The sequence below is a fragment of the Pseudorasbora parva genome, chromosome 17 (genome assembly GCF_024679245.1).
Source record: "Pseudorasbora parva isolate DD20220531a chromosome 17, ASM2467924v1, whole genome shotgun sequence".
Classification (NCBI taxonomy): Eukaryota; Metazoa; Chordata; class Actinopteri; order Cypriniformes; family Gobionidae; genus Pseudorasbora; species Pseudorasbora parva.
This window is the reverse complement of record NC_090188.1, coordinates 32,104,214-32,128,065: the sequence shown is the minus strand read 5'-3', so window position 1 is coordinate 32,128,065 and position 23,852 is coordinate 32,104,214. Positions and strand designations below refer to the sequence as shown.

Here is a 23,852-nt window from a genome sequence, read left to right as displayed (position 1 = left end):
AATCAACTAGAAATGCTTCTTTTGTATTAGATAAAACAACTCAAGCTGCAAAGAAAAGTTGCTATCTATATGTCACCATCACTGCTGCTGCTCTTCTCAATCAATCAATCAATCAGCTTTATTTATATAGCGCTTTTACAATGACGATTGATTCAAAGCAGCTTCACAGTGTCAAACAGGACAAAATTGCAACAAAATTTGATTCGCCTGTACAGTCGTTCTGGAGAAAACAGTGATGTTATCAGCTTATATTTATCTATCACATAGCGACAATCTTGGCAGATCAGCATTATAGTTTGTAGAATTAATTAAGGCCTAATAAATTAAGTTTATTTTTTATTGACAATGACAAAACAAAAAGTTTTGTACATTGTCAATGACCTCTGAAAATGTACGAAACAAGCTGCTGCTTCTGCGTTCATCAACATGCCCGTGGACACAGACTACTAGCGGTCTGCATGTGTAATTGCACATTGACGTGGACAACAATGCAGAAGTATAAATTAAATGTGTAACTATATGGCATTTGTCAGACGCAGAAGTTTAAATCAGCCTTAAGATGCTTCGGCAGGGTGTGTGTGTGTATAATTTGTATTCTGAATACATAACACTGATACATGTACTTCTCAACACTGTGCATTTAAAACATGTTCTGTTACCAGTTCAACACGTCCAAATCCTCCAACTCCAAGAGTGTCGATGATGTTGAAGTCAGAGAGGTTTAGGTTGGAGAAGAAGGCGTTTTCCACCTCATATCTGCATTTCAAAATCAGAAAAATGAGTGGAGGATTAATTGAAAAAAATATGTAGTTATTCCCTCAGTCTAGTGGGAGAACCTGCAAATCAAAACTCAAATCTCATGTTATTTTCATCTTCAAAGTCATTACCCTTATTCTGGAAACAGCTTTGAAATGCAGTCTGGGGTGCTTTTTAAACAGTATTGAACTAAATAGAACAGAATTATCTGTGTCCTAACTTGTGCCCTTTTTACTTGTTTGGTTGCTCTTCTTTCACTATTCTATCATAGGCATTATTTGACCAATGAACAATGTTTAAAAGCACTTCAGTAACTTTCATAAGGGGTGGGTGAAAATGAACCTGGACTTTCCATAAAATGACTGTGTATAACCAACCAGGTTTTAACCAGTAAGTCATAAAAATGTTTTTGTTCACCACTGATATTTGCAATCTCATTCATTAGAGGTCCAAATGACATATGTACTGTAACATTGCAACAACAACAAAATTATCTTGTGAACTGAAACAGTCATATAGTGCTTATGATGCAGAACTGACCAATCAAATCCCTTTGCTTGAGCCTTGGCCAATGACACGATTGAGCTGCTATTTGGCTTGGCAAAAACTGCTTTCCAGTGTCACAGAGAGGTTATGATTTTCCATGCACACTGCCAAGGGTCCTAAAAACCAGCAGGGGCACACAAAGTGTGCTTCACTTATTATTAATTCCCTTTCACATGATCAGTTATTAGGTTGGCAGGGTCAGCGGTGTGTGTGCAGGCAGCAGAACGCTGGCATTGAGCGATGCACAAACAAGAGTAACACCTTGCAAGAGCGCAGTTTGGGAAAGAGGCATGGATACAAGCCAAAACTGCTTGCTAAAACTGTAAACAGAAGAAATTAATTCCTCAGCTGAAAGCTAGGGATGTTAAATGTTGAACACCACTTTTATAGCATGTAAAAAAGTAAAATAGTTGAAAAGGTTTTGTTATTTAAAAAAATATATATATATTAGATAACATTTTATTGACTTGATTAATTAATAAAACAATTTAAAAAATATATAAATCTGACCTGCATTATTTTTCGGCTAAATCAGCCCTCCGTCTAAAATGAATTTGATTTTTATTTTATATTCTACCAAAATCTGAATGTTTAAGGAAAATGTTTCTTTGTGCTCATGCACACATGAAAGCTAGCAAAATCGTCATGGATTTCACATTTCTGGTGGACAATTTACTGATATTGTATTCCCAGTAATCAGCAAAAATAATTTTAAAATGTGTTTTAAAAAGGCACTGCTGAATAAGCATGTGTGATGCTGCTCCTGGCTCATGGGTGCTGGAATTCATTACAGGTCAACTACAGTGTGGATTGTTGATTGACCACAAGGTGGCAATATGGAGATTGATGGCTTCTTTATGGACAGCATTTATTTTGCAATGGCAGGCTTTAGAGTGTACATGCATTATTTAAAATGTATACAGGATAAGTACAAATTATTTATATTATGGATGGTTAATAATAATAATGTTCCTATGTGTGATTGTGTATGCATGTATATACACACACACACACATTATATAGACACACTCTTGATGGTTTTCTTTAAAATGAGCATTACTGTCAGGCTCCTATGTATAGGTTTTTACCCAAGTGCCGGTACTTCTGAATGTGTTTGGCTGGGATTTAGCAGGTTTGAAGTGAAAGTATTTGATGAATGTATACTATGTGCAGAGAGCTATCGTTATCTCATTTTTGACCCAGGTGGCTTTGAGGCTTTAGAATTGGAAGTGTTTATGTGACAGCCTGGTGGCAAGTCGTCACTGATTTTAGATGTAAGCAGTAAGAGCAGAGTTGTAAAAGTTGAATAAGCAGACCAATAGCTCAGCTGTGCATAAAATATTGCAGATCACACAACATAATGGGCTACATATCAGAGTTCAAAAGAGGGCAAATGTTTGTTGGCTCATCTGTGACCAGGACTTTGTGGTGTATCGAGAGCTATGGCATCCAGGATAATGCTTGCATACCACAACATAAGACATGAACAAACCACATCCAACTGGGTGGGTATTGAATCCTAACTGTGGATTCAACAGAAAGCTGTCTGGGGATGTCCAGGTACTAACCTGGATTGTATCCAAAAAACAGCTGCACAACTCACTGCAGAAATAAATGTACACCTCGACTCTCTCGTTCCCACCAAAACTGTTAGTCAGGAGCTCCACAGAGTTAATATTCATGTTCAGGCTGCTATAGCCAAACCTTTGGTCACTTGTGCCAATGCCAAATGTCAGTTTCATTGGTGCCAACAGTGCAAATCTTGAGCTGTGGACAATGTGAAACATGTATTGTTTTCTGATGACTGTCTTTCCCACATCCGTTGGAGTTATGGTGTGGAGAAGGCCCACAGAGGCTTAGCACCCGGGCTGCCCAGAAGCACTCGTGTGGATCAGTGATGGTTTAGGCTGCAATATACTGGCATTATCTACAGTGGTTGATGGGCAGGCATCACTGTGGGACTACCGAAAGAAAGAGGTGGTGTGTATCAGCATACTAAAGCACATGTCATTAGATCTAAATATTTTTTAGCCACTTTGGGATATTTTGGAGGAGCAAGTTATAAACATTTTCTTTCAACAGGATTGTGTGTGTGTGTGTGTGTGTGTTTGTGTGTCAGTACAGGCACATTGATTTGATGCTGTATTGATAATGTATATTTAGAGGTGGCGCTGCGAACAGCTGGAGCCATTTTAGGGGAAATTACTTCAACACATTTAATAATGTGGCGCGTTTCAAGGCACTTCAGTGGGCCTTTAATTTAACTGTATACAGTCGAGAAAGACGACGTATCCTTTCATTAGGTCTTAAAGGGGCAGTAAACTTTACCGCTCTGTTTAATGTCAAACAAAAGATTAGGGACATCACTCAATGCTCTTGATTGAATAGCTTTTGTAAGTTTAATAAGGATTAATCTTTAATTTAAACAGTTAAATATGCAGTTGTTTTACATTTAATTACTTAATTTCTGTACCTTTCTGCAGGCCAGTACATTATTATTTAATGTAAGCATGAGTAAGGTCAAGTTAAACATTTTAGTTAGAATTTTATTTCATACTGTGCAATGTTGCAATCTGCTAAATAAATGTATGCATAGTTTTTAATTTATTTATTCTTTGAAACTTTAATATTAATTATTGCAATTGCAATGCCTTGATTTTTAGTAAAGTTACACAGTCATAGCCATAAATGCAATGGTACTACTGGTTACAGTTACTAATAATTGGCATCATTTCTTTCTGTGTTTCGGTTTTCGGCCTTGGTTTCCTCTTTTTTGGTTTTCGGCCAATATTTTTTTTTCCGGTGCATCCCTAAACACAACCTGTTTTTTTTTTTTTTAAGTGGTCCAAATGGGTCAAACATTACATTAGCTCAAGCAACGGTACCTGTTTAGTTGAACAGTGGTGGACAGGGAGTGTCTGGCTTACTTAATTGTTAACAGGTATAGGTAGCAGGTAACAGGCATATATATATATATATATATATATATATATATATATATATATATAATTTCTTTTTTTTTTGGTGCCACTAGTGACGCAGAAATGACACATTTATGAGAGTTGAACGCACTCATCTCATTAGAGTGTTCTGTATCTGTCGGTGTGGCAGCTGGAGATGTATTTACAGGTTTGTGGTTTAGATCACTGGGGACACAGTGCAGGAGGTGACAGCTGTAGATGTGTCTTAATAAGCTTTCATCTATGACAGTCACACAGACTACGGCACCACTTCGTATTCATCAGCAATCATTTACATTGCAGATGAGCAGATAAGAGGAAGAAAAGTTTCTATTTCGGTTCAGATTTGACACTGAAGGGATTTTAGAAGTGGGAAATGAGTTTCTGAGCTATCCCAGAATCCCTCTTTCTCTCTCTGTCTGATATCTCTGTGAAATGTGATAAGGTTTCACATTTCTCTGAGCGGATTATTTTCTCACTATTTTCTCACCGCCATACAGTAATTGCATCACTTTCTCATCATGTTTCTTCTGATTATGAACAGTTGCTGGTTCTTATATGGCATGTCTTCTGCATGTAGCCTTTCCTTCTTTACAGTTCTAGAGTTACAGTAAACAGTCCTTGAGCTGCCCTTTGACAATTGCATTGTAATGGCTGCCATACTTCTAGACTGTATTTTACTATCACCCACTTAAGACCGTCAGACTAACATGTGATGTGCCCTACCACATTTCACTGTTCAGTGTTATTTGAAATCAATGCTGCTCTTTTGAACTTTCTATACATCAAATAAAAGGAAGGAATTTTGCTTCGTGAACAACCCTATTTCCAGACAATTTTGTAAAATACAATAAAATCAACAATCTCTGATTTGTTAATTCTCTTGAATCTTTTTTGTAAATATAAACATTTTGATGGCTGCAACACACTCAAAAAAGTTGGGACAGGTGCATATTTACCATGGTCACATCATCTTTCCTTTTAATTACACTTTTTAATCATTTAGAAATTGAGGATACTATTTGTTGCAGTTTTGCAAGTTTGACCACGACAATGAAACCATTACAGGATATACAGAATTTTGCCTGGCATTGTCTTGCCTCCCAGGAAAGATGTAATCTTGATGGCAGTGTAAGTCTCTGTACAATCCCAATATACCCCGCCACATAAATAGCACCTTCACACATATGCGCGTCGTCACTCATGCCGTTTGCACTGATGCACCCCTCATACCATGACTGATGTTTGCTTTTGCACCTGTTGCTGATGAAAGTCTGGATGGTCCTTGTTTTTTTCCAAATCAAGCTGAAACCTGGACTCCTCTGACATCACTGCACACTGGGCTCGAGCTCATCCCAGATGATCCAAAAAGACAGAGAACTCGCCGGCATCTCTGCATTGAACTGATGTATAGCTTTCTCCTTGTGTAGGTGACATATTTAGATTCAAGTAACATTCCTTGATTTTAAGTGACGATGGTTTTCCAAAGTTCTCCTGAGCCCATGTGGCAGTATTTAACGGTTTCTCATGCAATGCCATCTGATTATGCATTGCATAATCATGAGTTAAAGCAGCACTAGGTAACTTTTCAACCTTCATAATATATTTTCAAGACTCTTGTGATGATGCATCGACTTACAATAGGTTGAATGACACGTCTGCCATAGCCTGATGGGGTCTGTATCGTTTTTAATCATACTTTTAAACTTCGGGTTTCGGGTAGTAACCCGAGAACAAAAAGAACTACAAAATTCGACAGCTTTACGGCATATACGTCACTTCCACCAACACCCACACTTCCTTAAATTCGGACGTGCGAGCCCAACTTTGTTCGTCGGATAATATAGTCATGTCCGAAGCAGTAGAGACAAATAAGAAAGAAAAGGTTTTGTTGGAGGAAAGCAATAAGAGGAAACGAAAAAGTGATGGGATTAAAGGCAGGACGAGGATCAACATATGACCAGCGTTTGCTCGTCGGCGTGAGCTGAAGGAGGCGTGCCCGACCGATGCTGTCATGCTTGTTACGGTGATTACCTACCACTCAAACATTGAACTGAAGTATCATATAGATTCTGTAAAACGGTAACCAATAGACTGCTATAATGACGCTGGCTTGTCAACGAGAGCATCGTGATTATTTGGCGTTTGAAAAAAATAAAACCCATGAATTTATATTCATATGACATGCTGAAACATATGCCACTGACTGTACCTGGGATAAAGACATTTCACACGCGACGCCAGAAGAACACCTGCATGTGAACTCCTGCAGTGTTCAGGGGAACTGTTAGTGCTGCACCAATCCGCGGGGACGCTTTTATGAAGTTATTTGGCCACGCACCACTGTATATATTTTTACAACCCGCCCCGCACCCGAGACCATTAAATAGACATACGGGTCCGCGAATCACATAGGGTACGCGGGTTATGAGACGACCCGCACATTATTAGTTCAGGGCTATCAGGGTATTCATGTCAACAAATGCACGCGCGATGGCATCCCCTGATGTAGGATGACAGAGCTTACGACAGTAGTTGAGGACATTATTTTTCTGCTTTAATGTATTATTAATGGTGAACTAACCGATTTATTAATGATTACTGCATCAGCAACTAATGAAGATTCTACATGATTAATAGATTAAGTAATCATTAAATTGTTATTAGTTAAATGTGTCTTAATGTATTTGTGGCAGGGGAGGCGTGGTTTTGCGGGATCGGCAGAGGGAGAGAGGAGGCGGAGCCGAGCGGGGCGTAAGTGGGTTAAGTGCAAATGACTAACACCTGTCTCTGATTGCAGTAGTTGGCGTGGAGAGACGGCTTATAAGCCACAGCAGAGAGAGACGAGGGAGAGAGAGTTTGGACTGGGACTCGGAGCGCAGCCTGTCTGGAGAGTGATAGCAGTGCAGAGTGTTGAAACCTGTGTGTGAAGTTTAATGAGTTGATGTGCCCTCGAGCACGTGTTTTGTTTGAAAGTAAAAGAGTAATAAAAGTGACGAGTCCCAGTAACGCCGACCCCGCCTTCTTCCTTACATCCTTGACCCGAACCACACTGGTGCCGAAACCCGGGAGGAAGAAGTGTGCACGCCGCCATGGAAACTCCATCCCGCCACCCACTTGCGGACCTAGTGCAATCGCTCGCGGGCCTCCACCAGGAGACTCATCAAGATCTGCGGGCCGTCAGGGAGGAGCAGCAAAAAAGATTTGAGGCGCTCCTCCAGGCCCAGCATGAGGACCGCGAGCTGTTCCGGAGCTGGATGGACCGGGAGGTTCAGGCCAGTCCCAAACCCACCAGCGACTCAGCCGCCACCATCGCGCTCTCGAAGATGGGACCGATGGACGACCCGGAGGCGTTCATCGACCTCTTCGAGAGGTCCGCCGCCGCTCGGGACTGGCCCAAGGAGGACTGGCCAATGCGGCTCCTGCCCCTGCTATCGGGAGAGGCGCAGGTAGCCGCCCACCAACTGCCAGTCAAGAACCTCCTGGTCTACGACGACCTCAAGCGCGCCATCCTGCAGCGGGTCGGCCGGACACCGGAACAGCACCGCCAGCGGTTCCGGACACTGGCGCTCGAAGAGTCCGGCCGGCCCTTCATCTTCGCGCACCAGCTCCGGGACTCGTGCCGCAAGTGGCTGATGGCCGGAGAATGCGACGCCGAGGGGATCATCGATCGCGTGGTGCTGGAGCAGTTCGTCGCGCGGCTTCCGAAGAAGACCGCGCAGTGGGTCCAGTGCCACCGCCCGGCGTCGCTGGACCAGGCCATCCAGTTGGCGGAAGACCAGATGGTGGCGTGCCACGGGGTCGGCGAGCCCTTGCCAGCGGCTTCTCTCTCTCTCTCTTCTCTCTCTCTCTCTCCTCCTAACCCCGCCCCGTCTCTCTCTAAACCTGTCCCCGCTCCCAGGTCCAGAGCTGGAGTGCCGCCCCGGCCGGCGCCGAGGTGGAGAACGGGGCCCGCGGCCGAGACAGCGGCGACTCCCCGGCCGGCGGCCCGGGGAGGAGGGAGCCTCGATCCCTTCCCGGGGTCCTTATCTCCGTCCCTCTCTCCACGCCAAGGGCTGGACCCACTTCCAGCCACTAGGGCGGCGGGGAGGCCTGGGCCGGCTTGTTGGCGCTGTGGGGACCCGGGACACTTTATTGATCGGTGTCCGATGATGGATGTGGGGACGCTGGTCCGGGTCCCCGACGCGCCACAAGCCGCCCCCGATCAAGCTGGCCTGTACCAGATACCCGTGAGTATCAAGGGGGGTACCTATCAGGCTTTGGTGGATTCGGGGTGTAACCAAACCTCCATCCATCAAAGCCTGATTTCACCTAGGGCATTGGATAACAGCCGCATGGTTAAGGTGAGGTGTGTGCACGGGGAAGTGGTGGACTATCCGTTGGTGCCCGTGGATATCCAATTTAGGGGTCAAACGCATAGTGTTGAGGTTGCAGTTAACCCGCGCCTCCGGCATCCCATAATTCTGGGGACGAATTGGCCAGCGTTTAATAAATTATTAGGGCACTTATGTGTGGATGCCTCTTGGGGGAAGAACGGAGGTGGGAGGATAGCGGTTGCGCAGGCGGGCGAGGTGGATTCGGGACCGCCGGGGGCAGTTCCAGGGGAACCGAGCGCAATGGGTCCGCCCATCTTCTCAGAGCGCGATGACTTTCCCTTGGAACAGTCCCGGGACGAGACGCTCAAAAATGCCTTTGCTCAGGTCCGCTCCATCGACGGCCACCGCGTCCACCCTGAACAACCGCTCTCCTATCCGTACTTCTCAGTAATAAATAACCGCTTGTATCGGGTGGTCCAAGACACCCAGTCAAAGCAAGATACAACGCAATTGTTAATACCAAAAAGCCGCCGGGAAATGCTTTTCCAGACGGCTCATTCTAATCCAATGGCGGGGCATTTAGGTCAAACGGCCACATTAAACCGTCTCATGGCCCGATTCTTTTGGCCGGGCATTCACGAGAATGTACGCCGGTGGTGTGCGTCTTGTCGGGAATGTCAGTTGGTGAACCCACCGGCCACCCCAAAAGCACCGTTGTGCCCTCTCCCATTAATGCAGGCCCCCTTCGAAAGAATTGGTATGGACCTCATCGGGCCATTGGAACGGTCCGCACGGGGACATCGCTTTGCGTTGGTGCTCGTGGACTACGCAACGCGATATCCCGAAGCAGTTCCTCTCCGCACGATTTCGGCGAAAAGTGTGGCGAGCGCTCTGTTTTCATTAATCTCCCGGGTGGGAATCCCGAAAGAGATTCTCACCGATCAAGGCACGGCGTTTATGTCACGGACGATCCGCGAACTATACGAATTATTGGGCATTAAGGCGATCCGTACCAGCGTCTATCACCCACAGACAGATGGTCTGGTGGAACGTTTTAATCGCACGTTAAAAACCATGATTCGTAAGTTCGTTCACGAAGACGCCAAGAATTGGGATAAATGGCTTGAGCCTCTGTTGTTCGCTGTTCGCGAGGTCCCCCAAGCCTCCACGGGGTTTTCCCCCTTCGAGCTGCTCTATGGGCGCCAGCCGCGGGGGGTGCTGGACGTCCTTAGAGAAGCTTGGGAGGACGGGCCTTCAGCGAGTAAGAACGAAATTCAGTATGTCCTGGACCTAAGAGCAAAACTCCACACGTTGGGGCGGCTATCCATGGAGAATTTGCTCCAGGCTCAGGACAGACAGAAACAGCTCTACAACAGAGGTGCGAAGCTGCGACAATTTTCACAGGGAGATAAAGTGCTTGTATTGCTGCCCACGTCCAGCTCGAAATTGCTCGCAAAGTGGCAAGGACCCTTTGTGGTCACGCGGCGAGTCGGAGAACTCAACTATGAGGTGAGCCGGTCAGATAGGGACGGGGCACGTCAAATCTACCACCTCAACCTCTTAAAAAAATGGTCAGAGGCGGAGTCAGTGATGCTAGCGACGGTAGTGGGCGGGGAGGAGGATCTCGGGCCGGAGGCGGTCCAAAAGCCTCATTCTCTCGCTCTGGCCCCGGGGGGGGATCACCTCTCACCCTCGCAGCTCACTGACGTGAAACAGCTACAGGCCGAGTTTGCCGACGTGTTCTCGCCCCTACCGGGGCGGACTGACCTCATCCAACACCACGTTGAGACGGAGCCGGGCGTGGTGGTTCGCAGTCGGCCATATAGACTACCGGAACATAAAAAGAAGGTAGTGCAGGACGAATTAGAGGCGATGCTGGACATGGGGGTAATAGAAGAATCTAACAGTGATTGGGCGAGCCCGATAGTTTTGGTGCCCAAAACGGACGGCTCCGTGCGATTCTGTGTAGATTATCGGAAAGTCAACGCGGTGTCAAAATTCGATGCGTATCCAATGCCAAGGGTGGACGAATTGCTTGATCGGCTAGGGACCGCTCGCTTTTATTCGACGCTGGACTTAACGAAGGGATATTGGCAGATCCCCTTGTCTCCAATGTCTAAAGAAAAGACCGCTTTTACCACGCCGTTCGGATTGCACCAATTTGTCACGCTTCCGTTCGGGTTGTTCGGGGCCCCAGCAACCTTCCAGCGACTGATGGACAGGATTCTCCGGCCGCACGCTGCATATGCCGCTGCCTATCTAGATGACATTATCATCTACAGTACGGACTGGCAGCGCCATATGCAGCATCTGCGTGCTGTACTGAAGTCGCTGAGGAGGGCGGGGCTAACCGCCAACCCGAAGAAGTGTGCGATTGGGCGGGTAGAAGTAAAGTATCTGGGCTTCCACTTGGGTCATGGGCAGGTGCGTCCCCAAATTGATAAGACAGCGGCAGTTGCGACTTCTCCGAGACCCAAGACCAAAAAGGAGGTTAGACAGTTCCTGGGGCTAGCGGGATATTATAGACGGTTTGTGCCTAATTATTCGGACCTCGCTAGCCCGCTGACTGATCTAACTAAAAAAGAGGTACCAGATACGGTTCAGTGGACGGAGCGGTGCCAGCAGGCTTTTACCCAGATAAAGGCTGCTCTGTGTGGTGGTCCGCTCTTACAGGCTCCTAATTTTTCTCTCCCTTTTATTCTGCAGACCGACGCGTCGGACAGGGGGTTGGGCGCCGTCCTGTCCCAGGAGGTGGAGGGTGAGGAACGGCCGGTGCTGTACATCAGCCGTAAGCTCTCTAAGAGGGAGGCGGTGTACAGCACCATAGAGAAAGAATGTTTAGCCATCAGGTGGGCCGTCCTCACCCTTCGCTACTACCTCCTGGGGCGGGAGTTCACCCTCTGTTCGGACCACGCCCCTCTGCAGTGGCTCCACCGCATGAAGGATACCAACGCGCGGATCACCCGGTGGTATCTAGCTTTACAGCCATTTAAATTCAAGGTGGTCCACAGGCCGGGTGCTCAGATGGCTGTGGCTGACTTCCTCTCCCGGAGGGGGGGGGGGGGGGGGGGAGGCTGCAGGCCGGATGGCTCCCCGGCCTGAGTCGGGCGGTGGGGGTATGTGGCAGGGGAGGCGTGGTTTTGCGGGATCGGCAGAGGGAGAGAGGAGGCGGAGCCGAGCGGGGCGTAAGTGGGTTAAGTGCAAATGACTAACACCTGTCTCTGATTGCAGTAGTTGGCGTGGAGAGACGGCTTATAAGCCACAGCAGAGAGAGACGAGGGAGAGAGAGTTTGGACTGGGACTCGGAGCGCAGCCTGTCTGGAGAGTGATAGCAGTGCAGAGTGTTGAAACCTGTGTGTGAAGTTTAATGAGTTGATGTGCCCTCGAGCACGTGTTTTGTTTGAAAGTAAAAGAGTAATAAAAGTGACGAGTCCCAGTAACGCCGACCCCGCCTTCTTCCTTACATCCTTGACCCGAACCACAGTATTAATTCCTTAATAACATATTATATTAACTATTATAAATTAACCTGTTAATTACCACAAGGGGTCAAAGCCATGCATTTCAGCTTCCAGTTGTCTGCTTTAATGAATCATTAGCTAATGATTTATAAAGGTATCATTATGTTATGACTTTACTTGTTGGGGCACATGACTATTAACTAATTGATTAAGTATTATGTAATTGTGGTTATGGGTTTTGAATTAATTTTGAATTAGTTAAAGGACAACTCCAGTGAGAAATGAACCTAGGGGTAATAACAGATGGTTACCGAGTAGATCGTTCTCTGGGATGCGTTTTCTTGAAAATCGAATGTAAAGAGTTTTATCTTTAAAAACAGATTAGCTTATAACACTAGTCAATGGGGCACAGGGTAGACACAGGGTAGTAAAATTAAACCGCTAGTTAATACCACTAACAAGGCTCAAAATAGCCTCACACTAACACGGGAGCATAATGAGGGTCCCTACATGCAAACCGAAGCATTGAGAACTTTGTAAGAGTACAAACAGTTTAATAAGAAGATACGTTGTAAACATAGTGCCTTACGCGTTCACGGACAGGCGCCATCTCGAAAAACAGTCTCGATGAATCGATCTACGAGCGCTGTTCTAAGTGAGCTGGTCGATAGGAATTAAGTTTGTGAAATGTAATAACATGGACATTTTTATTTTTATTTATTTATTTTCTCTGTCACGTTCAGTGTTTTCTTCCAGAAACAACGAACCATATGAGATTCTAAGCCACAGTTCATCACTTAGCAGAGCTCTCGTCGCTCGATGAGTCGAGACTGTTTTCCAAGATGGCGCCTGTCCGTGAACGCGTAAGGCACTATGTTTAAAAAGTGTCTTCTTATTAAACTGTTTGTACTCTTACAAAGTTCTCAATGCTTCGGTTTGCATGTAGGGACCCTCATTATGCTACTGTGTTAGTGTGAGGCTATTTTTAGCCTTGTTAGTGGTATTAACTAGCGGTTTATTTTCACTACTCTGTGCCCCATAGACTAGTGTTACAAGCTAATCTGTTTTTAAAGATAAAACTCTTTACATTCGATTTCCATGAAAACGCATCCCAGAGAACGATCTACTCGGTAACCATCTGTTAATTACCCCTAGGTTCATTTCTCACCGGAGTTGTCCTTTAATATGTGCCCCAACAAGTGAAGTCATAACATAATCTGCCATTTACTGAGATTTCAGTTTGGATGAGAAACATTTGTAAAACGTTAGTTTGGACAGAGAGCATTTTGAAACTAAGCAATGTACAGGGCTGGTGATACTCCGGTACAGTCTTTGAGAACCACTGCACTAAGCTTTGCACTTTTATTTGACCTCTGTCTCAACTTTGTTGGAGTGTATTACAGCCATCAAAATCTAAATGCATCCATAATAATAAAAAAGTTCAGTGAAAACACTGGAATTATTTCTTTGTGCTTTTGCCAGTTGAATAGTTTAGATTCCTGATTTTCTTGCATTTTACAAAATGTCCCAGCTTTTCTGGAAATGGGGTTGTACTTTGCAGACACAAATTTCTAAACTCCCAAGTGATGATCAAAAACAAGATAAAGGCTAATGTTTTACCAGCAAGAAACCTTGATTAATATTATAAACTGACATCAGAGAAGAAAATATATTACTAAAATGTCTTCAGAGATGATTTCACCTACTTTGCTTTTGCCTCTGCATCTTCACAGCCTTTGTTGGATACGTCTTCCAGACCTCCAATCAGGTGTTTGTATGAGCTGGAAAGATTGGCACAAACAACATATTTAGAAAGATTTCATCTTTATGACAAATACAATACCATTAAAATGTTTGAGGGTGGTACAAGTTTTTAATGTTTTTGAAAGAACTCTCTTATGCTCAAAAAGCCTGTGTTTATTTGATTATAAATAAACTGATCAGAAAAAAAACTGTAATATTGTGAAATAATTACAATTTAAAATAAAAAAGACTCAGCATTATTACTCTAGTGTTCAGTGTCACATGATCCTTCATAAATCATTTTAATATTCTGATTTGCTGCTCAAGAAAGATTTGTTATAAATTTGAGGAAACATGAATAAAAAATTAAAAGATAATAAAATATAAATGTTTTCTAACATTATACATGTCTTTACTACCCCTTTTGACCAATTTAATGTGTCCTTGCTGAATAAAAGTATTACATTCTTTTTAAAAGAAGAAATGACCCCAAACTTATGAACAGTAGAGCAGATTTATCAAAGGCAAAAAATGATATATTCAGACTATTCCCTGTGAGTTTTACTGTGGTCTGTATAAGAATAAGTTAATTCAAATACTGTTTTTCAGGCAAGAAGAAGTGAGACAATTGCATGATGTCCTTATTCTCTTACCACTCACAACACACATCTACATATCGCCACAAAACTGGGAACTCATTTTAAGTTGAAGATCTATCAAATTACTCTGAATGATTTCATGTCTCTTTCTTTATTTAGAAAGTCTGCACTAAATTATAGTGAAACTTTAATATCTAAATGAAATACTGCTCATTGAAATGTACCATAATCAACTGTCACACAGATGGCTGATGATTTGAGTATCAATCAGGAGGAAGGAGAGTTTTCCCAGCCGGAGGGCACACACTGTATGCATGTGCTTCTCTCTCTGTCTGAATGTCTCACTCTTTCCAGCTTATTGACACACGTGACACTTTAGCTATTTAGGTTGAGCCTAATTTATTGACTTTAAGGCAGTAGATAAGCACTTCAAACCCACAGATTCTGTGTCCCTCACACACACACAAAAATAGAACAATCATTGTAAAATCCACAGATGTTGAACGTACTGAAAACCTGGACTGAATTACTGCTGACTGCTGGAATGACACTTGTGAAGGTTTAAGCGGTGTATATAAAGAAACACTTTTTCCAGAGGATAAACGTGACATACTCACTCTCTGTCAATCACAAGGCAGGTGACGGTCTCTGCTGCGATGACATTAGCTGTTCTGATGTCCTCCCTGTTCAGAAGACACAATACAGAGAAACGTCATTTTAAAATGTTCAGATGAGTTCAAATGACCGATATATAGATTTTATTGTAATACATTAATATATGTTTGTTATCAATTAAAATATTAAAGTAATATTAAATAATTATACAGAAATATTGAATCCGATGGATAAACAGATTTAGTAATATTAAATTGTTAAAATAAATGATGTGTATTATTAATGTAAACTAGATGAGTAATGTTTGTGAACAAACTTTGACGTTGGCTTTAAAGGGGGGGTGAAATGCTGTTTCATGCATACTGAGCTTGTTACACTGTTAAAGACTTGGATTCCCATCCTAAACATAGACAAAGTTTCAAAAACTAATGTTGGACGTTTGATGGAGTATTTCTGTGTCAAAAATACTCCTTCCGGTTTCTCACAAGTTTCGGAGAGTTTTTTTCGAGTATGGGTCGGCTTGACGATAATAGATCGGAAGGTCCTTGTATGGGCCGTACGGGCTCTTCTCCCGGTAGGGTGGGTGTGCGCGCGTGACTAGAGCGAGAGAAAGGAAATCCACGCCCATAAACACTCTCTCAGATGCAGATCCAGTCGTCCGTGAACACTTATATCGCGCGCCGCGCTCCACTTTATTCCTATGGGTGACGTCGAGCGACTTCAACGCTTCAGCACAGCATTCCGGGAAGGCAGCGCTGCCGATATTTGAACCGATTTGAAAGCAGAAATGACAGGAAGCTTCACTTCAGTCGCGTCTCAAAGTGGATTTCCACGCCACTGCTGTCACAGGACTTCACCAAATCATACCAAAGAAGTGTGTTTTTGACGGAGCGGTCCCACGATAAAGGTTCGGTCCTGCTTTGGAAGCAGCCGGTGAGTAAAACTGCTTCAAATGTCTGTGCTGTTGGCTATCGTCGCGTGAGTAAACATCAGTAAACGACACGATCGCGTGCTTCGTCATTCAAATGTGCTAACGGTTACTTCATTGTTGTTCTGTATAATGTTACACTAGTCTGACGTGCAAAACCGTTTTGCTTGCTACTTCTAAGGTCTAGTCGCATACAACAGTCCATAAACCGAATCATGTCCTCATAAACTGCGAGTAGACAGAAATGTTGACAGGCCACTAAATACAGTACATACCACAGAGACGGACGTCCTGATGTTGCCGTTTCTCCTGTTCAATTTATTTCAGCCTCAGATTTGATTCTGGATCATATATCTATTAGCTGAGATAGCCATGAGTTTCTCCACGCTTGAGGACGTCACCGCTTGGTTCGCGATCGTCATTCTTTAGCTCCGCCCACACGATACGCCTCCAGCCGCTCGTTTTTTTCCGGAAAGACTCGGTGCAGCCTATATTTCTTTTATAAATATGATAAAACTAAAGACTTTTCTGAGATATGAAGGATGCAATACTACTCTATAGGTACTCAAGATTGACAAGAGATTGACTGAAACTGAGTGTTTCACCCCACCCTTTAAAGTTCTAGGAGGAGACACTGTTTATAATTAGTCCCAGATGACGATATACTTATATAGTGATAGGCAAAGATTTGAACCATTATGAATCAGTGTATCGATCCAGAATCATGAATCAATACACTGATTAACGGTTCAAATCATTGTTTTGAAATCACTATACAAGTTATTTTGTTTTTTTGCGCACAAAAACTATTCTCGTCACTTCATAAAATGATTGTAGAGCCACTGTAGTGAGATGGACTTTGTAACGACGTCTTTAGTGCCTTTTATGGGTCTTGAGAGAGGAAATGACATTGGTGTCAATGAAGGCCTGTCTGAGCCATGTGATTTCAACCAAAATATCTTCATTTGTGTTCCGAAGATGAACGGGCGTCTTATGGGTGTCGAATTAAATTAGGGTATGTAATTAATGACAGAATTACAATTTTTGGGTGAACTAACCCTTTAAATAGTAGATCAGTATGTTGGCTTTGTCAAGCCAACATGATGAAAAAATTGTAAATAAATAAAAAGAATTGCATACATGCATACACATACACACATAAATATATGTATATTGCCATAGGTAATCACAGTGTGCTTATATACAGCCTACAATTGCGATATTACGTGTATACAACTGTAAATAAGAAACAATGGAGTGTCTTTAAAAAAACTCGAGCGGAACTACTTCCTTCTGCCACACATTCTTATCTCAAGCTGACAGTTTAACAGTTGTGACCAAGCCTCCATATCAAATTCTAAAACGTCACTTTAGAACTAGTAACGGAGATTATTAAAATATGAAGATTAGAGTATTATGGTTTGAGAGTGAGAGATTGACTTAACGAGTGAATTACCTGCTTCTGATATAGCATTCATTCTGATATAGCATTCATTCAAGTTGATGTCCATAATATTATATCCATTATAAAAATATCAGTTTGAATGTGGAAAGCGATATCTTTGTCCTTTTAAATGTCATGGGGATTTCCCATGACAGCACTAAAACAACTTGCTTGTTCTGACTCGCTCATAAAGATCTAATGCCATTATAATGTCAGTTCATATCATGATCACTAACGGACCCTTCTCACCACCAAATGCTGCATATTTAAATGAAATATTTATTGAACAATATTTAAATGAACAACAATAGCCATTAGAAAAAAACAATAGGAAATCAGGTCCTGCACTAGAGTGCTGCTTTTGTACGTTTGTTTGCTTGTGTTTAAGTTAAATATAGCCTAAATATAAAGTTATGAACCTTCCCCTTTACCCAAAGTTTGCCTGTTTGATATACCCCAAAGTAATTTCATGTTTAACCACTATCTACATTAGAGCCACCAGGTAATTCCCGAAAGACTGGCAGAGATGAAGCTGTTCTCTGCACTGTCGGTCTGGAGCTCGCATCTAAACAAATTGTAAAACAGGTGCTGTGTTTATATATGGGTCACATATTTGAGGTCTAAATGACTAGATTCTCACCTAAAAAAATAAAAAATACATTCTGTAACATAACAACAGTAGTATTAAAAAACTATTAAAGAATTAAGCCAGCGTGCCTCAGAGTTTGCTGATTGTCCTCTTCCTCACTGTCGCTCCAGCCGCAGTCATCAGAGTCTGAATTCCACTCTGACCGTGTGATGCTTTGCATTATTCACTTAATGTCTGATCTGAGCACAGCAATACATGCAAATATACCACTACAGTACAACACACTCGTATTAAAACTAAAACAATCACTGTGTGACATCTGTCCCATCATTAGCTGCCCTGCCCACGACTCCCTGAGAGCAAGAGGGGTTGGAAACTAAATGCTAAACACACACATACAAGAGCGTCTGCTCCTTGATCTGACAGCAAATATTGATAGACACTGCACACACACGCGCTGACGGATCCATTTCCAGTGAAACACAAATACAGAGGGTGAGAATTCTTCACAACATATTGGCTCTAAAGCTGTCACAGCACCAACACACAATATGCTACTGCAAAGGTCACAGCTGCTCCACAATATTACTGAACACAGAGAGACAGAGGAGAGAAGGGAAATCTGTCATCATTTACTCACCATGAATTTCGTTCTTTTGTGGAACACTCAAAAAGATTGCAGTATGTTAAAATTGCCATTTTCCTTAAAACGGCAAAGGGACAAAAAATACCACTCAGAAGAATAATGCAAATGAGACTTATGGAATGATTTTACACAGCTAAACTTGTCTTTTTTGTTTTATGAATATACAGGAATGCCTTGAAGGTATAAATAATGGCACCATTTTTATTTATGGGTGAACTACTCCTGTAATTGTAAGGTGAGGGGGTCATTTTACCTTAAGTGGGACACATCCACCTGCTTGAGGAGAACCAGCATTAAAAACCCAACACATCATCGTTGCCAAATGTGTTTGTGAACCAATCAGGTGTCAAATGCTGCTGAATGCACATACACACACGCATTAATCTAATCCCTGGATCAAGAGATTCCTTTATCAAGTTCTGGACACTGCTAAGTATTTCTGTAAAGTGTTACCCTCCCACATGCCATACACAAGGGCGCAGCGTGAGCTCTAACAGAAGAGCGTTTAATTGATCTCTGCGGGATCACAGTGGCCATGTGCAATGTTCTGATTTCCAAAACCGCGGCCTAAATTTCACCTCCGTTTACACACTCGCAGCAGGACACCTGATACACAGTGAAGCATATCAACACGCTCTCAGGATCACGGTTTCCTAGTAACACAACCAAACGTAGGATTATAATCAGGAGTAAACAGTCCCCTTAAAATAGACACTAGAATAGAATAGAAGTACAATAGAATAGAATACGGTGTTGAATGATTCGCATAAATAGAACAAGAACAGAACACAGCTAAAGTAAACTATAATGCATAATAATAACCAATTATATCTGACGTGTTTATAGCCACAAGACTCCTATATTCTTTCCTTGTGTACTTTTGTGTTTTAACTGAAATTAATTTGACTGTGTTCCTCTATTATTGGTAGATTGAAGGTTTTCCTGCTGCAGGATGCTCTAAAGCATATGTATAAATCAAGCATTCTGCATTACCCAGCAGCCATATCACCCTGTAGCCCTAGACTGGTTTCCCACTGAAGCTAAGCAGGGCTGAGCCTGGTCAGTACCTGGATGGGAGACCAACTGGGAAAACTAGGTAGCTGCTGGTAAAGGTGTTGGTGAGGCCAGCAGGGGGCGCTCACCCAGTGGTCTGTGTGGGTCCTAACACCCCAGTATAGTGATGGGGACACTGTACTGTCAAAGAGCACCGTCTTTCGGATGAGACGTTAAACCGAGGTCCAGACTCTCTGTGGTTGTTAAAAATCCCACAATGTCCTTCGAAAAAGAGTAGGGGTGTAACCCCAGCATGGCCAAATTTGCCCATTGGCCCCTGTCCATCATGGCCTCCTAATAATCCCCATATCCTGATTGACTTCATCACTCGGTCTCCTCTCCACCAATCAGCTGGTGTGTGATGAGCGTTCTGGCGCAATATGGCTGCCATCGCATCATCCAGGTGGGTGCTGCACATTGGAGGTGGTTGAGGAGATTCCCCCCTTCAAAGTAAAGCGCTTTGAGTGCCTAGAAAAGCACTATATAAATATAATGAATTATTATTATTTTTATTATTATTATTAGTTCAGGCAGGCCACATAGTCAAGCTGCTCTATCAGCTGATTGGCAAAATTCAAACCCCGCCCACATCAGCTGATCCTGATTCCTATACACTCAATTGGCCACTCTCAAACAGGGGAGCATTTCAAAAAAGCATCGTAGCCAACTTTGGTTGCAAGTTCCGTCATTATCAGCATAGTTCAAACAGTCTGTGTTTCCTGAAACCGTAGTTCCAACGAACATTCGCAAAACAGCATGGCTAACTTTTGGTTGTAACAACAGCTTGAGTTTCTTGTTTGAATGGCGTGGACTTAATAAATCCTTATCTTCAGCTAAATAAGCAAGCTGACATTTCACAAAAATGAAATTGATGTCATTAATGACTCACCCTAATGTCGTTCCACACCCGTAAGACCTCCGCTCATCTTCAGAACACAGTTTAACATATTTTATATCTAGTCCGAGAGCTTTTCTGTTCCTTCATGAAAGTGAATGCACACTATACTGTCCGTGTCCAGAATCTCTTGAAGCATCGAAAATACATTTTGTTCCAAAAATAACAAAAACTACAACTTTATTCAGCGTTGTCTTCTATTCCTGGTTTGTTTTCAATCCTCAAATAAAGATTCAAGCGGTTATGAATCAGCGAATTGTTTCATGATTCGGATTACATGTCAAACTGCTGAAATAATGTGACATTGGCGATCTGAATCATGAATCAATACGCTGATTCATAACCGTTTGAATCTTTATTTGAGGATTGAAAACAAACCAGAAAGAGAAGACAATGCTGAATAAAGTCATGTTTTTTGTTTTTGTTTTGTTTTTTGGAACAAAATGTGTTTTGGATGCTTCAAGAGATTGTAATTAACTAACTGATGTCACAAATGGACTACTTCGATTATGTTTTTATTACCTTTCTGGACATGGACAGTATAGTGTGCATTCACTTTCATGAACGAACAGAAAATCTCTCGGACTAAATATAAAATATGTTAAACTGTGTAAATATGTAAATATGTATGACATCAATTTCATTTTTGGGTGAACTAACCCTTTAAGCACAGCTTCAGTTCAGTCTGCCAGCTTGGCTGCCTCCACAGCACACTGCTTTGCAACCCAGCTCCTCCTTAAACTTGTGTTTAACTTTACCAGTGTCATTCTGTTGTCATTAATGCATGCTCTGTTCTCAATGAGGGATTAACGCTTCCTTCCCAGTTAACGAAAATGCCCGGTTGTCCCCAGAAGCTGCTGCTGTTCCCAGTCCTGGCTTTTCATGGAGCTAATGAAAAGGATGGGGAATTTAGAAAAGAGCCATTTCGCCAAATTTAAATTTTGCACAATATTTCAATAAATTTTGACAAAAAGTGTGTCTATTGTGTTTTTGACTTGGAAGTGTTCCTGACTGAACTGTTCAAAACCTTTAAAAGAAAAATAAGTAAGATCAAAAAGATTTATATACTGTCTAGATTAATGTAAATTGGTTGATATACATTGGTTGATCCTTTTGCTTAGCCCATCATAACAGGAGATCGACATCTGGGGTAGCAGCTCAACACATTTAGCAGTTCAATTAGGAGCATAGTCAAGGAACTAGAAAGCTCCCTGGTAGAAAACACTAGATTCTGCATAATTTAACTCCTAGATAAACTTGTTCTTTGCTGAGTCGCATGAGTATGAGAAAACAGTGTAAATAATATGTAAATGTAATGTCACATGTTTGCCATGCAAGTACAGCTATTCTAAACACTAAACAGTTTTTTTTGTCAATTCCAAGAGTGATTTTTGTCAGTCGCCACAAGATGTCACCACATCCTTTAAAACTAGTAGGGTGAATGACTCTCACAAGAAGCTGCCCAGGACACACTGAATGATCTCTCTCTCGCAATCTCTCTCTCTCTCTCTCTCTCTCTCTCTCTCTCTCTCTCTCTCTCTCTCTCTCTCTCTCTCTCTCTCTCTCTCTCTCTCTCTCTCTCTCTCTCTCTCTCTCTCTCTCTCTCTCTCTCTCTATAGAGGTCCTTCTCAAAAAATTAGCATATTGTGATAAAGTTCATTATTTTCCATAATGTAATGATAAAAATTTAACTTTCATATATTTTAGATTCATTGCACACCAACCGAAACATTTCAGGTCTTTTATTGTTTTAATACTGATGATTTTGGCATACAGCTCATGAAAATCTCAAAAAATTATCATATCATGAAAAGGTTCTCTAAACGAGCTATTACCCTAATCATCTGAATCAACTAATTAACTCTAAACCCCTGCAAAAGATTCCTGAGGCTTTTAAAAACTCCCAGCCTGGTTCTTTACTCAAAACCGCAATCATGGGTAAGACTGCCGACCCGACCCTGTCCAGAAGGCCATCATTGACACCCTCAAGCGAGAGGGTAAGACACAGAAAGAAATTTCTGTACGAATAGGCTGTTCCCAGAGTGCTGTATCAAGGCACCTCAGTGGGAAGTCTGTGGGAAGGAAAAAGTGTGGTAAAAAAACGCTGCACAACGAGAAGAGTTGACTGGACCCTGAGGAAGATTGTGGAGAAGGACCGATTCCAGACCTTGGGGGACCTGCGGAAGCAGTGGACTGAGTCTGGAGTAGAAACATCCAGAGCCACCGTGCACAGGCGTGTGCAGGAAATGGGCTACAGGTGCCGCATTCCCCAGGCCAAGCCACTTTGGGCTACAGAGAAGCAGCACTGGACTGTTGCTCAGTGGTCCAAAGTACTTTTTTCGGATGAAAGCAAATTTTGCATGTCATTCGTAAATCAAGGTGCCAGAGTCTGGAGGAAGACTGGGGAGAAGGAAATGCCAAAATGCCTGAAGTCCAGTGTCAAGTACCCACAGTCAGTGATGGTCTGGGGTGCCATGTCAGCTGCTGGTGTTGGTCCACTGTGTTTTATCAAGGGCAGGGTCAATGCAGCTAGCTATCAGGAGATTTTGGAGCACTTCATGCTTCCATCTGCTGAAAAGCTTTATGGAGATGAAGATTTCGTTTTCATCATGACCTGGCACCTGCTCACAGTGCCAAAACCACTGGTAAATGGTTTACTGACCATGGTATTACTGTGCTCAATTGGCCTGCCAGCTCTCCTGACCTGAACCCCATAGAGAATCTGTGGGATATTGTGAAGAGAAAGTTGAGAGACTCAAGACCCAACACTGGATGATCTTAAAGCTACACTGTGTGATATTTTCCCCCATCTAGTGGTGAAAAGGATATATGACCATCCAGTGAATAATAGTTTCTGCTCCTCTCAACTTCGATTTCGTTTCAACTCCTACGGTGGCCGATTTAGTCATGGCTTCCAGTTCGACCTCTTCGGTGAGTGTTGCTTTTGAAAGTGATGAGGTTACTTTAGGAAACTATTATAATTTGCAGTTATTTAATTTGCCAAATGATCTATGATCAAATTAATCTATGTAAAATGAATAATAGTTCAACGTTTTCGTTATTTTTTTACCATTTCATTGCTAACATCAGCTATCAGGTTGCCAGACGAATGCATCTTAGTAAAGTAACTTTTATCAGTGCTTTCGTTATTCTGTATATTGTACGACATCACTAGCATAAGGGAAACAAATTATAATGCAATTAAAATATTAATCTCATGTTATCCGTCATAGAACACGGATTTATGTTATAAGGTAAACAATACTTTTTCATCATTGACGCGAGGAAAACTATCCTAGAC

General features: G+C 42.7%; 2 protein-coding genes and 1 long non-coding RNA gene across 6 annotated transcripts in view; 2 read left to right on the top strand and 1 right to left on the bottom strand.

Moving 5' to 3' along the window:
• The window catches only part of prkg1a (protein kinase cGMP-dependent 1a), a 175,315-nt gene that overhangs the window by 20,180 nt on the left and 131,283 nt on the right, over window positions 1-23,852 (bottom strand). For all 3 annotated transcript variants that reach the window (XM_067421958.1, XM_067421957.1, XM_067421956.1), the window contains exons 8-10: window positions 14,999-15,064; window positions 13,746-13,820; window positions 660-756 (exon numbers count right to left, since the gene is read on the bottom strand). In XM_067421958.1, the coding sequence (XP_067278059.1) occupies window positions 660-756; window positions 13,746-13,820; window positions 14,999-15,064 (238 nt within the window). The remainder of the gene's footprint in view (window positions 1-659; window positions 757-13,745; window positions 13,821-14,998; window positions 15,065-23,852) is intronic.
• LOC137045371 (uncharacterized) overlaps window positions 1-23,852 on the top strand; it is a 141,150-nt gene that overhangs the window by 112,849 nt on the left and 4,449 nt on the right. Inside the window, exon 6 of one of the 2 annotated variants that reach the window (XR_010898753.1) lies at window positions 21,376-21,496. The exons of the other annotated variant lie outside the window; for it this stretch is intronic. This is a non-coding gene — a long non-coding RNA (uncharacterized lncRNA). Of the gene's footprint in view, window positions 1-21,375; window positions 21,497-23,852 lie in introns of those variants that run through there. 2 annotated transcript variants of the gene reach the window in all.
• LOC137045556 (uncharacterized) lies at window positions 6,960-11,680 on the top strand. The gene has a single exon (XM_067422263.1). The coding sequence runs from the start codon at window positions 7,355-7,357 to the stop codon at window positions 11,678-11,680; it is 4,326 nt and encodes a 1,441-aa protein (XP_067278364.1). The 5' UTR covers window positions 6,960-7,354.